The 15845-nt window shown below is 43.2% G+C and overlaps 1 protein-coding gene across 2 annotated transcripts in view; it reads right to left on the bottom strand.

Annotated features, from left to right (window-relative positions):
* Positions 1-15845, bottom strand: part of ESRP1 (epithelial splicing regulatory protein 1) — a 109823-nt gene that overhangs the window by 14508 nt on the left and 79470 nt on the right. The window contains exons 12-13 of one of the 2 annotated variants that reach the window (XM_075353047.1): positions 11773-11971; positions 3054-3225 (exon numbers count right to left, since the gene is read on the bottom strand). In XM_075353047.1, the coding sequence (XP_075209162.1) occupies positions 3054-3225; positions 11773-11971 (371 nt within the window). The remainder of the gene's footprint in view (positions 1-3053; positions 3226-11772; positions 11972-15845) is intronic. The other variant, XM_075353048.1, reaches the window with a different exon arrangement.

Raw genomic sequence — 15845 nt, 5'->3', positions numbered from 1 at the left:
TTTATGGGCGCCATGCTGTCGACTTCCCTGAGCAACACAATATCTATACAGAATCAACTGTGCACCCTACAGTGTAAAGCATATCTTATAAACATATGATTTAAAATTACACTCCTGCACAAATGTGGCTAGCACCACAGATGCTGCATACCCCCCCGCATAAAGCGGTTGTGAGGCCACCAGGGTCCCTGCCTGGGTCTGTCAGAATTTGTCCCCCTCTGCAGCATTCAAGGAGCTGACAGGAATGGCTGCCGGCTTCTGAGGAGAGGACAGTGAGGGGGGTGGAGTATGCAAAGCATGCTCCAGCCCTCAGTGCTGCTCATCCTGTGCAGCGTCCCGCCCTTCCCCTGCTTGTCAGGGCTGTGGGCGGGAGGAAGAAAGACTAGGCCGCAAAAGCCGGGGACTCGAGTAATAAACGCGGCCGCCGTAAAAGCGCGGCCGCGCGGAAGTCCCCGGCGCACTACAAGTCCCAGCCGCGCCTCAGTGTTAAAAACATGGCGGCGGCGGGTAGTACGGTAGTCCCCCCTACATAAACACACTCAGCGACGCTGAGTGTGTAATGGCACATTAACTCGGTCAGCGCCGCGGTCCCCGGTGCACTAGCACACCCAGCAATGCTGGAGTGTTGCTGTGCGCGGTCCCCACAGGGACACAGAGTACCTTCAAGTAGCAGGGCCATGTCCCTGAACGATACCCCGGCTCCTATCCAGCAGAGTCTTAGGAGCTGTGGATGGAGCACGGTCTCAGTGCCTGGAGACCGGTAAGATCCCACTTCACCCAGAGCCCTGAGGGGGATGGGGGAAGGAAAACAGCATGTGGGCTCCAGCCTCCGTACCCGCAATGGATACCTCAACCTTAACAACACCGCCGACAAGAGTGGGGTGAGAAGGGAGCATGCTGGGGGCCCTATATGGGCCCACTTTTCTTCCATCCGACATGGTCAGCAGCTGCTGCTGACCAATCTGTGGAGCTGTGCGTGCGTGTCTGACCTCCTTTGCACAAAGCAAAAAACTGAGGAGCCCGTGGGAGCACGGGGGGTGTATAGGCAGAAGGGGAGGGGCTTAACACTTTTAAGTGTAATACTTTGTGCGGCCTCCGGAGGCATAGCCTATACACCCAATTGTCTGGGTCTCCCAATAGAGCGACAAAGAAAATTAAATTTATTTAAAAACAGTTGAGCGGTCTATATAAATTAGAGGTGTCTATACGATAATGTGCTGGGAAACGACCCTTTAAAATGCCCTGGATACAGAATATGAAATTTGGGGGCTTAACGAGTAACGCAAAAACCTACCTATCTAGGCTAAAAACAAAAAAACAAAAAAAAAAAAAAAAAAGAAGGGCAGGCTTCACTAACAAAATACACATACCAAAACACAAAAATGAGATACAAAAGGGAAAAAAAAAAGCCCTAGGACAATCTAACCTCAAAGTCAGGGCGCAAATACCACAAATATTCACAAACCAGTCCACACCACCGAGCACACAGCCAGTGATAAGTGTGAGAATGTTATTTTGCCTCCAGTCAAATGACCCATGTGCATAAAAAGGTGCAGACGAAAACAAATCTAAACCCATCGGTTGAGATTGTTTGACTGTAACGTGAATGGTGGACACAGGGGGCCTCACAAAAATATTTCGGAGAACATAAAAGAACAGGTAGATGGAATTCAATCACCAGGTCCTTCTGTTTGCTGGGGAGGTACGCCGCTGCAATGGATCTCCGAATATAGGAATGCTCGGCTATACCAAAACCATATGAGTAGGGGAAATTGGGAGCGTTAGCCGTCAGCCCAGTGATCTGCTGTCAGCTTTTTATGACAGAGGTAGGGATAACTCTGCCCAGCCTCGCAGATCTAATAGTCTCACCTCAGGTGGCAGGAGCTGATGAGTATAGCCCTTTAATACACAAAAGGTTTATTAAAATTTAGTCATCTAAAAATACTCCAATAGGATATGTGCGCACGTTGCAGAAATTTTTTTTATATCAAATCTGCACCTTCTGGGGGAAAAAAAAAAACCCACAAAAAACCACGCACCAAAAAAAAAAAAAAAAAAAATTAATTTTTTGGGTGTTTGTGCCACACTTCTTAAAATCAAGTGGTGGAAAAGTCATAAAAAGGCCGTTAAAAACAAAACAAAAAAAACTTTGACATGTTGCAGATTTTCTGCAACAGACCTGCAGAGAAAAAAAAATAAGCAACGTGTGTACAGCACTTCACAATTCTCATTTGTTTGCTAGCATAAAGATAAGCATGCACATTTGCAAATTACATAAAAAAAAAAAACAAAAAAAAAAAAAAACCACAAACATTGTGTGCACACCGCCTTAAAAGGGATTTTAGAGTTTCAGCAAAGGGTTCAATTGATATAATTTTCCAGAATTCGTCATTGTATATTTTCTGAAGTTCTCCGCTTGCTGCCACTAAACATGAGCCTTTATCGTTCACCTGTGTGCCCCACCAGAGCTGTATCTTGTAAGGAGCCTTGCAAAAAAAAAACAGTGAGCCGTCCCATATGGCAAGTATATACGGTATATTACAAAAATGTTTCAAATTCTTCATTACGCAACAAATAAGTGATTATTTGCTGAACCTGTAATACCTCTACAGAGTGCAGCACCAAATGTAAAGGTCTACCGTGTCCTGGAGGTCTACCACGCCCCAGGAGCTTGAGAAACCGTCTCCTACATAGGTAGCATTCTTCGCTCTGTACAGAAGCTGCAGACCTAAGAAACAAAGCCTGACCTTGCACACAACTATTTTAACTCCAGGGCAACAATTTGGCAGGTTGAAAGATTTCTACTCGTTACAGAAGCCTTTACTGCTAGAGATTTATTGCGGCTCACTCACCCATTAACCCTCACTGCCGCCTCGTGCCCTTGAATTTAGCCCTCCAGCGTACCTCCCACTGCCTGCACCCGGAGGCCTCTGCTACGGTGGGTGCACAGTTATGGGTTTACGCACTACCAGTCTCAGAACCGTGATTGATCAGTGGTACCCATACCCACCATGCCATCGGTGCCAGTTCTTACTGTTCCTGGCCATTAATACCTTGGGTAGTAAGCAGTGTAGTTCATGAAGAGCTGTGCGCCGGCTGGGTAATACGCTGGAGATGGTTGCAGGGCGCGTGGATTGAGGAGTAATGAAGGCTGATAAATGGCCGCTGCTTCAGTAGGAATGACGGCGGTGGTTGCTGGAAAGGTGTATGATGGTGGGGACAAACCTAGAGGAAGAGAAATGCATCAATGAGAAAAGAATCCAGACACAGGACCTCTTCATTCCTGTAGAGACGGCCCATAACATTTAAATAGTTGCCCAAGCAGATTAAAGGGAATCTTTCAGCAGGATTTGTCATGTAATCCGAGAGCAGCATAAAAGAACGGGGCTGAGACCCGATTCCAGTGATGTATCACTTACTGGGCTGCATACTGTCATTTTTATACAACTTACTCTGCTGCAGGTGTATTCAGATCTGAATGCTGAGCTCTGTACAACCCTATTCACTTCACAGCTGTCAATATACAATGTACACAAAAACCTGCCAATAAGCTGTGGGACGGGTTACACAACAGTTGACTAGGAGGCTCCTAGTGATAATCTCCTGCTGATAAAACACGGATTTATTGAAACCACAAAACAGCCTACTAAGTGACACATCGCTGGTCAATGTCCTTACATCATGCTACTCACATTTCATAGCAAAAACCTGCTGACAGATTAATTTTTTTACTTTTACACACACACACACACACACGATGTGAAGAACTTGTGAAATGTCCAAATATCTCACTGTACAATACTCTACATGGAAGCTGCTCAATTGCCTTAAAGGCTGATTATTTAAAATACATGTATATGGGGCTTAAAGAACAAACAAAAAAAAACCCCTCTGCAATTGGATTTCATTAAACATTTTGCACCATTTGACTGTTACTGGCACATTCCACTTGGATGTGGTCAATAAGATGAGGAGCTCAGAAAACGACATGAAAGCATCAAACTGTCAGACCACCATGGCGAATGATCTGATCGGCTCTCCATTAAACAATCCTACAGCCAGCAAAAAAAGACTCACAGGAGGCGATAAAAACTTTGCAATTTGGGTTTTGTTAGAAGGCAAATCTTGGAGAGGATAACCCAGTTTACATGCATATATAAAAAAAAATTAATAAAAAAAAAGTAAATTTTTGAATGTTATATTCACACTGTTTTTACGGATGTTAAAACGAAAACAGGTCTTCAGTTTTGCATCTAGTTTTTTTTTAACTTTTTTTATTCAGTTTTTAAATTTTTTTTTTTTTTTTTTTTACACACACACCAACACTTTGCAGTGGGTGAGTTAATAGGAAATTGATGTAAAGACAATGTTTGTAGGATCCCCCTGGACCTGGATGTGAGGCTGATCCTCAAAGGCAGATTATTATTGGACATGCACAGAGTTATTAAAAAATATTAGCCAGCAGTAGTCTGCTTTACCTTTTCTGGTTACAAAAATGCAACTAAGCCCACAATTATTTATTTTATTTTTTTTTTAAATAAACTATGCTAAACACCCTTTAGTGCCACCTGAAGGGCACTAAAAGGGTACAAGTATATAATATGCAGGGGATTGTGACATTTCTGCAGGATATCTTTATCTAGCCTAATGTATTTCTATAATTATCTAGCAATATCTTTGTTTTTCTGTGTCTGTATATATGTGTTTGTGTGTATTGGGACACTGCTGGTTATAGTGTTTTGAAAAAGGTGAAAGTTCTAACCATGCATGATTTTATATTATTATAACCTGTAATAATCTTGTTTATGTGATATGGGCATCTTCCCATTTGCTCTGTTGCCTGTGTTAATCAACTTTGAAACAAAAATAAGTAATAAACACCCTGCACATAAACTAAGGTGCAGAAATGCTTCAGAAATTATGCACTCAAACACTGATCGTGGGAATGTACTCAGTTTGGGCAGTTATTGCGTTTGTCTTGGGGGGGGGAGGTTTTTAAAGGCTTCCCAACATTCTAATTAAAAAAAAGGCCAAGAAAAACAAGCAGATTGCCTGAGAGGCCATTTTTTTTCCACTGACCCATAGAACTTGTCTGACGGATCCAAGTCTTGGATCAATCTCACTAAAGTGAGATACACTTTTTTTTTTTTAAATAATATACCCGCTATATACGTGGCCATCATTGAGGAAGTGAAAGAAGTTACCTCTCCTCCTCCACCTCTGAGATCTAATGGTATAAAAGTATGAAACCCACAGGGCACAAACACTGGAACCTAAGCAGGCGTCAACTTGCTTAAAAACAAATGTCAGACTTCCAGAAAACGTCCACTGCTCTGCTTAAATTTACAGTCCTACATAATTTTGAAGCCTCCAGACACAGAAGCGTATATACAGATGAGCACAAGTCCTGGAGCATCAGGGGCCATTGTCTGAGGTCACCTAGCTCAACGGCGATCAGGAAACTAATAATATAAATATAATATATATCTCCTAATATTTTAAAACTGTATTGTACAAAAAGTGTTAGTCAGTGACTCCTTATTTGTCATTGGCAAATCAACAAAATCAATCATACATTTTTCCCAAATATTCATTTAAAACATTCAGTTGCATTGGGCGTGTAAATGATAAGAAGATCTGTTACCGCTCCCCACATGTTTATTTTAGGAAATACCCAAAAACAAATCCTGGCGTATCTCCCCCCTGACCACCCCCCCCCCTTCACCACCCCATCACTCGGCTTTGTGCTATTCTTCTTATTCCTTCTGATCACTCAAACTGACCACTGAATGTTTCCATTAATTTTGTCTAATACAGATTGTACAGTGATGGGTGCACAGGGGACAACCCCCCCCTCCCCAGCTGGTAAAAAGCCAGTTGTCCACTAAATAAAAAATATTTGTAGGAGGAATAACCGGAACAGAAATCGTAAAATAAAAATAAAAAAAAAAATATTTGCGCCAAAAAATTAGTTCCTGGGAAAAAAAAAAAAAAAAAAAAAGACATTTGCTAAGATAATCATATCAGGATTAGTAGCAGATCCGTGTTTTAATTACAAAACAACAACAATGGCTATACACATTTTGGTGGCACAGCACAACTTTTCGCTCCCAAGATCAGCAATGAAGATAAGTAGAAAAAAAGTAATTTATACAAGAAAAATCAAGGATGCAGTTTTGACTCCGCTCTGGGTGAAAGCGTTAACTAAAGTGACTTAGAGGGGAACTAAATGCAAACAAAATACTACATGTAAATTGAAATAAAAAGACCACACTTAAGGGGATCCCCTGTTTATATTTAAACAGGGCACCAGGTCATAAAAATGCAATAAGAAAATTACACATAGTCAGGGTCCATCAATAAAGCAGTGTATGGTCTGCAAACGAGGGCCAGGGGTACGCGTTGACCTTTACCCCAATCTTGATGGGCTTCCAGGGAAATTCCGGGACATGAGTTTTGCCATGAATCTTTTCCATTTATTGCAGCCATGAAAAACAAATTATCGGAGGCATGTCAAGTAATTTGATTACAGTTGCCTTAGGCTAGTTTCACACTTGCGTTGTGCGGCATCAGTCACAGTGCGTTGTGTGACGGATGTAACGGATGCGTTGCATATAGTGGCAAAATTGATGCGACGGATCGTGCAAAACGGAATCCGTTTTAGCTTTTTTCAGGAATTTACTCAACTGAGCATGTGCAGTTGTGTAAAGAAGGATCAGTCACAGGAATTCGTCAAATGACGAAATCCGCCACCATAGGCTTCCATTATAAAAATGACGGACGCCGAAGGAATCCTGCACATTGTGTTTTGACACTCTGGGAAGTGCAGAAAAACGCTACATGCTGCGTTCTTTCCGCCTGGTGGGTGCAACGCAGCGTCAACCGGTGGATACAACGCAAGGCCATCCATTGCAATGAGTCATCAATACAAGTCAATGGGAAACAGTGCACATCAGTTGACGGAATACGTTGTTTCCCAAAGCGGCGGATTGTGACGGCTGCCAAACAACGCAAGTGTGAAAGTGCCCTTATTCTAAGACCCATAACTTTAGGTCAGAGCTGTATGGGGAAAACTGTAGTTTTTATTCTTACATTGTGAGGTAAATATTAACCTTTTTATTCCATTTTTTGGAAGGTGATGTGACCAGAGGGGGAGGAGGTTGGAAGTTCTAACTACAGTATTTGATTTTTTTTTTCTCCTCATTCTGGTGTTTACTATATTGTAGAAATATTGGATATATTTTGATTGGGCAATTGCGCACTCAGCCATACTGAGTTACTAAATTTTATTTTTATTCTTTCAAGCTTTTTATGCATTATAGAAAAAGGGGTAGAATTATATATATTTTTATTTATTTCTTCTTAAATATTTTTAACTCCTTTACGGGACTTGAATCAATAATTACCTATACAATGAACTGCAACACTACAGTATATTGTATTATTACTGCTCCCATATGATGCCCAGCCATAGGCTTCATAGGCATAGTAACCCTGCAGGCCAGGGCCTTATGCAGACCCCAGCTTCTATGGAAACGCATCAGGAAGCCATAATCACATCATAGGGGGGACAAGGCATCAGAAGTCACGCACGCCTCTACCCTCTTGCTTTTCCTAAACTGCTAAATGTAACTGAAAACTGACTGGGATGGGAGCGTATGGCAGACGTTACTCTGGGAGTGCCGGCTGTATATTCAACTGCACTGAATGGCATGGGATCAGCTCCATTTAGTGATTGAGCACCTCTGCCATATAGCGTGAATTGCCTAGGGGTAAAAGGGTAAGGGGTATTATGGTTCTGGCAAACATTTTATATAATTAAAAGTTAAAAATCATATTTTAATTAATTTTCAAGATCTCCACTTTTAGGCCCTGTGACCACGCTGCGGATTTTGATGCAGATTTTCAGAAATCTGCAGCAAAATCTGCATGTCCATTATGAAGACAGTAAAGTCTATGAGAATTCAGAAGTGCTGTGCCCACGTTGAGCGTTTTTCCCTTGTGTAATTGGTGCAGATTTCTTTTTCTACACCAAATCTGCAACAAATATGTAAGGGAAAAATAAGCATCGTGGGCACAGCACTTCTGAATTCTCAGACTTTGCTGGCTTCACAATGGGCATGCAGACTTTGCTGCAGATTTCAGAAAATCTGAGTTAAAATCGCGTCAAAATACACAGCGTGGGCACAGAGCCTTAGGCTATGTGCGCACTGGGCGTTTTTCGGGTGCGTTTTTTGGTCTTAAAACTGCATGACTTTTCTTCCCCAGCAAAGTCTGAGTTTTCATTATTGCTGTCCGCACAGTGCAGTTTTGTTTTAGGTGCGTTTTGGTGGTGACCAAAGATGCAACATGTCAATTATTTCTACGTTTTTGCCAGCGTTTTTCATCCATGCAATGCATTGGAAAAAACGCAGCAACGCAAAAACTGCAAAAAAATTCAGTAAAATGCGCAAAAACGCATGAGTTTTTTTACTGCTGGTGCGTTTGTGAGTTTTTTAGTGGCCAAAAACGCACAAAAAACTCTGCATCTTTGTGGTCAAAAAATGGCAACGTGTGCACATAGGCTACATTTACACGATCAGTTGCGTTTTTGACGCTGCAGAATTTCTGCGCCTTAGTTTGTCTTTTTCATGCACACTGACACTCCTGTTTGGGGTGTCATCCTTTAAAAAAGCGTTAACCTCATCTCCAAGATCCTATCCAAATATGTAGGTGTAATAATATTATAAAAAACACCCAATTAGAAATTTAGTATAGTTCTCCTGATTCACTGCCACTTATGTTTAGGGCATTACAGGACCTTAGGTATCTGTCGCGGGCGGAGGAGGGGACGCTGCGCTCTCCCACTGCTCGGGTCCGGCTGCCGCTGCGGCCTGCTGCTGCTCGGTGGCTCGAGCGAGGGGCCGGATCCTGGGGACTCGAGCGGCGCTCCTCGCCCGTGAGTGAAAGGGGTTTGGTTTTTGGGATAGTTTATTGTCCGTGACGCCACCCACGGTTGTGGTGATTGTAGGAACACCACCGCTGCTCTGTATGGGAATCCCGGGAGCGGTGACAGGGAGCAAAGTTGTTAGTTCTCCGCTCCGTGGGTAGGGGGGGTGGTTGTCCCGGGGCCCAGTGATGAGTTGGAGGATGAGGGATGGCGGGGCCGGTGCAGGGACGCGGGGGCAGCGCTGTGCCGCACGGCACTGCGGTACTCACTCAGCCTGAGACGGTGACACAGTTCTCGGTAAAACACACGGCTGGAAAGACTGTTCCCACGGACGGCTGCTGTTGCTCTTCCCCGGTAGTTGACGGTGACTGTCCCTTTTTCTGCACCTAAATCTATGTTGGTAGCGATGGGTTCCCACCGGTTACCCGCTCCCCGGCTTGGATATGTGCCAGAGGAGCCCCTCTTTGCCCGTAGGCGCTGGCCCTGAGAAACTGGTGCCTTGGCGGTGGCGGTGTCTCTCTCTAACGGTCGGACTGTTGCCTTCAAATCGGGACTTGGTTGTGGGGAGACCCGGAGGTCCCCTTCACTGACGGATTTGGCAAATTCACGGCGACTCCTAGCCTTGCCGGGATCCGAAAGGCCCCTGCCAATGGTGCTGGCTTCTCTTCGTATACCGCTCCGGTACCGCCGGGCCACCACCCGTCCACGGTCCTTTCGGCAACCTCCAAGTAGCCTCTCCTGCAGACAGTCACCGCCGTCTGCTGACCTTGCTGTTCTCAGTCCGGGGCACACACCCGGACCAACTTCAGGCTCTCTCAACTGTCACTTTCTCTGTCACTACTCTCACTGTCCTCCTTCTCCTTCCTTTCTTGCTCCTCTACCACTTCACTGTTTACTCCTTCACTTCCACTCTCTAACTCTCTCTAAACTGATCTCTATCTGCCTTTGAAATAACAGAAGGAAAAGTGCACAGCACTTCTTACCCTTTCAAGAGGTAGTGAGATGATCCCGTTTCACCACTAAGCAGTGTGGTTGTTGCTTTGTGACATCGGGCACAATCCTGAAAAAATTCCTGGTATGATGGAAGCTGCTGTCTAAACCGTGGTGCTATTGCCCAGACGAAGCCATCAATTCATAGAAAATAAAGGAGCGGGCAGCACTCTGCAGGTAGCTTCAGACAGCTTTATTTTTCGATGCTGACAGGTGTAACAGACATGAGGGAGTGGAGGGAGGGGAGCACGAGGACGTCGGTACCGTTTGGCACCTCTAGGGGCGCTTTCGGGTATGGACCCGTGAAAGCGCCCCTAGAGGTGCGAAACGGTACAGTCGTCCTCGTGCTCCCCTCCCGCCACTCCCTCATGTCTGTTACACCTGTCAGCATCGAAAAATAAAGCTGTCTGAAGCTACCTGCAGAGTGCTGCCCGCTCCTTTATTTTCTATGATCTCTATCTGCCTGGTTTTCCCGCCTCCAGGGCTGTGAACTCCTCGGTGGGCGGAGCCAACCGCCTGGCCCACCCCCTGGTGTGGACATCAGCCCCTGGAGGAAGGCAACAAGGATTTTTGTGTAGCTTTGGTGTACCTATCCGGGGTGTAGGGTGTGGTGGTGTGATGACCTGTGACCCCTGGCTTGCCCAGGGCGTCACATATCCATGAATATGATCACTAGCAACTAACTGGCTGTGACTGTGGTTGTAACCATGCATACCAAAGGTCCTGCAATGCCCTGTACATGGAGTAAGCGACATAGTTCTCCTGATTCACTATGTTGCTTACCCCATGTACAGGACATTGCAGGACCTTTAGTATCAGTGGTGACAACCACACAGTCACAGCCAGTTAGTTGCTAGTGATCATATTCATGGATAACTAAGGTCCTGTAATGCCCTAAACATGAGATAAGCGCCCGTGAATCAGGAGAACTATACCTCATTTCTAATTGAAGGCATTTACTAATGTTAGCACATCTACTACATATTAGGATAGGATCATTGAGATGGGCATACCCCTTTCAAGACAGTGTTTTTTTAAACTTCCTGATATTGACATTAGGTGCGGATTACATGGGGGGGGGGGGGGTGTGCATTTCTGCAGTGTAAACTCACCAAAAACACGTGTCTTTATATGCGGATTTTCCACATCTATTGTAAGTCTATGGGGAAAATCCGCACAGAAAAATGCAGTGTTCCCGCAAGAGAAATGAACGTGTTGCGACTTGGATAAACTGTCTAAATTTATGCAGCGTAAAAAAAAAGTGGACAAGAGATTTCAATTAATCCCATCCACTTTCCTCGTACTGTAAATGCTGCGTTTTGGATGCAGTGAAAATACTTAGCACCAAAAACGCAACTAACACTAATCATGGGAACTTAACCCCTGATAACTGGACTGTAATGCCATCAGCCATGTACAAGCATTTCTCTACATTTTTACAGTAGAAAACAATGAAAGTTCTTATTGAATGACAGCAAGTGGAGATCTTACATGTCATAGGTACAATATACGCAATAAATTATCTGAGCTTCTATTATTCCCATTATATTATTCTCCGTTGACCGACTAGAGAAGCGCAAGTGGAGGCTTCATACTTTGGAGAGTTTTGCTTTAGTTCCCCTTTAAGAAAAATACAAAAAAAAAAAAATAAGATAAAAAGATAAAAGGCTGCATAAACATCCCACTGATGCCCAAAAATCTCATTCACCAAGATATTGCAGACGTTGATTTGTTTTTCCCCCTTTTATGAACACTAAGTACAACCGGCCAAATCCCCACAAAAGAAGGAAGCAGTTCCAGCACCTACCAGCTCGAAGCGCAGAGAAGCGGCAACACCCTCAGCCCAAACTTACATGGTAACTTACATGGCGGTGGGGACAAGCCATTGCGATTTAAAGTTCCCCCCATTAAGACAAAGTTCATCTCCTCTGCAGAACACTGAAACACCTCCACATATCTGTCCTTCATGGTCTTCTTGTGACACTTCTGTGCGGCCAGAAAAGCCCTCTCTGCTGACTTCATCTGAATGAATGAGTCTCCCGATGGCCGCCCCTGGGGGGGGGGGGGGGTTAAAGAAAATAAATATTACAAGGGGCAGTAATTTATGACAATCACTTTTGCTAATGGAAATCTAACAAAGTTGGAGAGAAGGGCTTTTAACCCCTAAAATGTAACAGGCTAAAAATGATATATTATATGTACACACACACACACACACACAAAATAACATCCAATATAAATACATCTGAGTAGCAAAAGTATGTGAACCTAAAGAATTTGCAGATAATTTGAAGGTGAAATTAGAGCCTGGTGTCTTCAATCAATGGGATGACAACCAGGAGTGAGTGGGTGACCAGTTTTATTTAAAGAACAGATACATCTAAATCTGATCTTCACAAAACACAAGTATTCTATACAAGTATTACAAGTTCTCCTCTAGCTTCCCTGTTCTAAAAAGGTCTGCTGATTTAGGTGGACATGAGTAGACCTGTGCATCACCTTCCACCAATTAAAAAAAACCAAAAACACTGAAGATTGCCAAAATCGGGAGGCAACAGTGGTCCGGCCAGTTTCAGAGCAGTGCTTAAAAGCTCCATTAGAAAATGCTTGTAAGCACAGTGCACTTCAGCCAGTGCTGCTAAACTGCAATAATGGATGGTTCCCCAAGAAGTGAGAAGTAAACTTTACAAATACTCTCCGATCTTAAAGGGAAGATGTCCGCAGGTTTTTGCTAGCTCATCTGACAGCAACATAATGTAGGCAAAGAGATCCTGAATCTAACGGTGTATCACAGATTACTGGCTGAAACAGTTATGAAACGGCCAAAATTTAGATTCAGGATCACAGCAGAGCTGCCCCCGCCACACCAGGCTCTCAATAGTGATTGCGCATTGACTGAAGTGTCGATCACAGCAGGTGGCATGCTGGACTGCCAGGGGTGCCAGTTTTTAGTCTTGCAACGTTAACCACAGGGTAATAAACTGCTTTATTCCAAGCAATTGCGCGCGCGCACACACACACACTTTTTTTTTAACCATAACAGCATGTGGTCCTCAGCTTGCATAGCAAAATCCTGCTGACAGATTCCCTGCAAGAGTTGAGCGATTTTTAAATTATAGAGTAGATTGAAAAGTAAGATTGTTTTTACAAGCACTTTGTTTAGAGTGTTATTGCCTTTTACATTAATAGGTATAATGTACATTTGTGTTTTATGCCGCATATTGTAATGGAGAGTGCCACAGTCCTGGTGGGTCACAATATGCAGAGCCGGTTTCTTGACCGGTTACGGTAGCGGCCAGTGAGAATGTGGACTTTAGCGGTCAGCTACAAGTAGCTGGTGCCATACCACATTGACTTGAGGTCTCCGGCGTTGGCATCGACCTACCTAAAGTTGCAATGGGTTTATAAAGTGTGAGTAGGTTTTTCTAACCTGGAGTATATAGTTACTGGTACTTTGAGTTTATTGGAAAGATATAAGATGCCAGATTCATAAACTCAAGATATGCAGAGAATCAAGGCTGCTTTGAATGACTAGCATGCTTTGTAGGTTACAACGCAATAAAAACCCAATAAAACCTATAATTTCCTTGTAGTAACCCACAAACCTCTTCCCTTCATAAATGTGAGCAAGCTGGGGCCACATTTCCAATAAGAAGTGGTTACAATCACCCAAGAGGCGCACGTGCAGATCAATCTCTCCAAGATTTCCATCTGTCACCGCTCCTTGGAATTCAGCCAACAGGAAACCCAATCATGCATCTATGTCACAATCTACACCTTACATAACAGCACAACTGTCCGCCAGTGCAGAAACTAAAGTGTTAAGTGTGGGAGTGCGCGGAAGTAATCATTAAAAGCATTGTCATTAAGTAAATGGGAGGTGCCCAATGGGAACAGTCTCTGCTTGGTGACCTTGGATAAGTCATTATTACAGAGTGAGTGAAGAATGTCTAGATTCAGTGTATAGAAGGGAAGCCGGCTCTACACCATCATACCGCACACTGCAAGTGATCCATAAATACATAGTGATACATAAATGGACAATTAAGTGTTCGTATCGGATTCTATCATCATGCATAACATATACAATAAGATTCAATAACTTAGTTTTGCAAGCTATTTCAGCAAATTGTATTCCCTACATTCTGGTAGCAATTTTATACCATTCCTCTGTTTTCTGTGGAAATATGTGAATAAATGGAGTTTAAGCAGGTTCTTATACTCACTGTCCAATCAGAGCTGATAATCAGTAAGGACACGCCTTTTTGACAATAGGAATGCAACACCCTGTTGTCACTATATTCATAAATATCGATCAGGAATTACAAAGGAATAAGTCGGTATTTCAGGAGTGGTGACAGGTCCTGGAATTCTAGTAACAAAAAGGAGACCGTTGCATTTTGTAGTACTAAGATATGGGAATATAGAATGCTATGAAAAACATGTAAAAATGTATAGATACTTCGCAAACAAAAATGACTAGCTTTATGTGAGCCCAACAGCAAACGTCAAGGTGACCTCTTGTTGTTGAGTCACTATCAAACTAATGCCCCCGCTTTGGGTCAAAAAAACTTACAATTTATGGGTGGACAGGAACAGACAAGGCAATCAACAAAAAAAAAAAGGTTGCCTTGCCGTTGGTCAGTTTTGTGTGAGCCCAACAGCCAGGCAACCTCTTTGTTGGGTTGCCTTGCCTGTTCATGTCCACACAAATTGTAGGTTTTTTGACCCAAAGAGGCATTAGTTTGATAGTGACTCAACAAAAAGAGGTCGCCTTGACGTTGGACTCATGTAAAACTGGCCATTTTTGTGTGCGACGTATCTAAATTTTTGCACGTTTATCATAGCAGTAATGCATGTGTATTTTCCCATATATTCATTGTTCCACATCTTAGCACTACAGAGTGCGACTGTCTTTTTGTTACAATGTTTCATGTTCAGTTTGCACCTGTTCACATTAGAAAGGTAGGATGTGCCATCAGTATTTTAGATTACAAAGTCTCGGAATTCTGGCATAAATTGCATCAAACTGTTTGTGAATTTTGTTTTTTTTTTTTTAAAAACCAACTCGTAGTTCAACAAAAATCTTGCGCCTTTTCCCATTTGGTCCGCATGTTTTCGCTAAGCGAAACCGAGGACGGGTTGACCTGTCTCAGACATTACTACAACCATAATTTGCAGGAACATGTCTATAACACGTTTATGTGGAGTCATCTACACAATGCCCTTTTTGAAATGCGGCTGACAAGCACAGCACAGGAGGGAGCTGAATTGAACCATATAATGTCCATATACATAAATAATAACAGGAAACAAAGGAACTGGTTTACTTAAAGCCATCTGACATGAGCTGGCGTGTAGAAGTGGTTATACTGGTTATGTCCTTGTTTGAGCAAACACCAACCATATCGCAAATCCGACATTCAGATAAATATTTCCTGGAAATCTTTTGTTATAAATCTTCTAACTTTGCCATTTCAATGAAACCCTTGCCTACTTTATGTCACCCTGATCTTATTACAGAACTCGCAAAAAGATAATCATATAAAAATCAGAAAAAAAAGGTTATGGCTACTTTAAGAGATTTCTTTGTATGTGTTGGTTCTTGTCTTTTACCGAGTGCACCTCTAAAGTTGTGGTCACTCCGCATAAAGTCTGGCAGCATAGAAAAATATGAAATGTCACAGGATTAGGAAAGGGGCTGGTGTTAAAGCCATATACACGATCGATCAGCCGACAGCCATCTTCCCCCCCGAATACCCAATACACTCGACTACGGTCTATGTGCAAGCAGCTGCAAAAACTGGGGGCGGCTTATGGCCACAAATAAAAAAGGATCAGCCATTGGACTTTCAATCCGTCTGTCCCCGGTCATCAGCCCCCTTTATTTTCGGGTCTAAATGTTAGGACCATGGCATGAAATGAA

The sequence above is a fragment of the Anomaloglossus baeobatrachus genome, chromosome 6 (assembly GCF_048569485.1).
Source record: "Anomaloglossus baeobatrachus isolate aAnoBae1 chromosome 6, aAnoBae1.hap1, whole genome shotgun sequence".
In the NCBI taxonomy this organism is placed as follows: domain Eukaryota; kingdom Metazoa; phylum Chordata; class Amphibia; order Anura; family Aromobatidae; genus Anomaloglossus; species Anomaloglossus baeobatrachus.
This window is presented reverse-complemented; position numbering and strand designations above follow the sequence as displayed.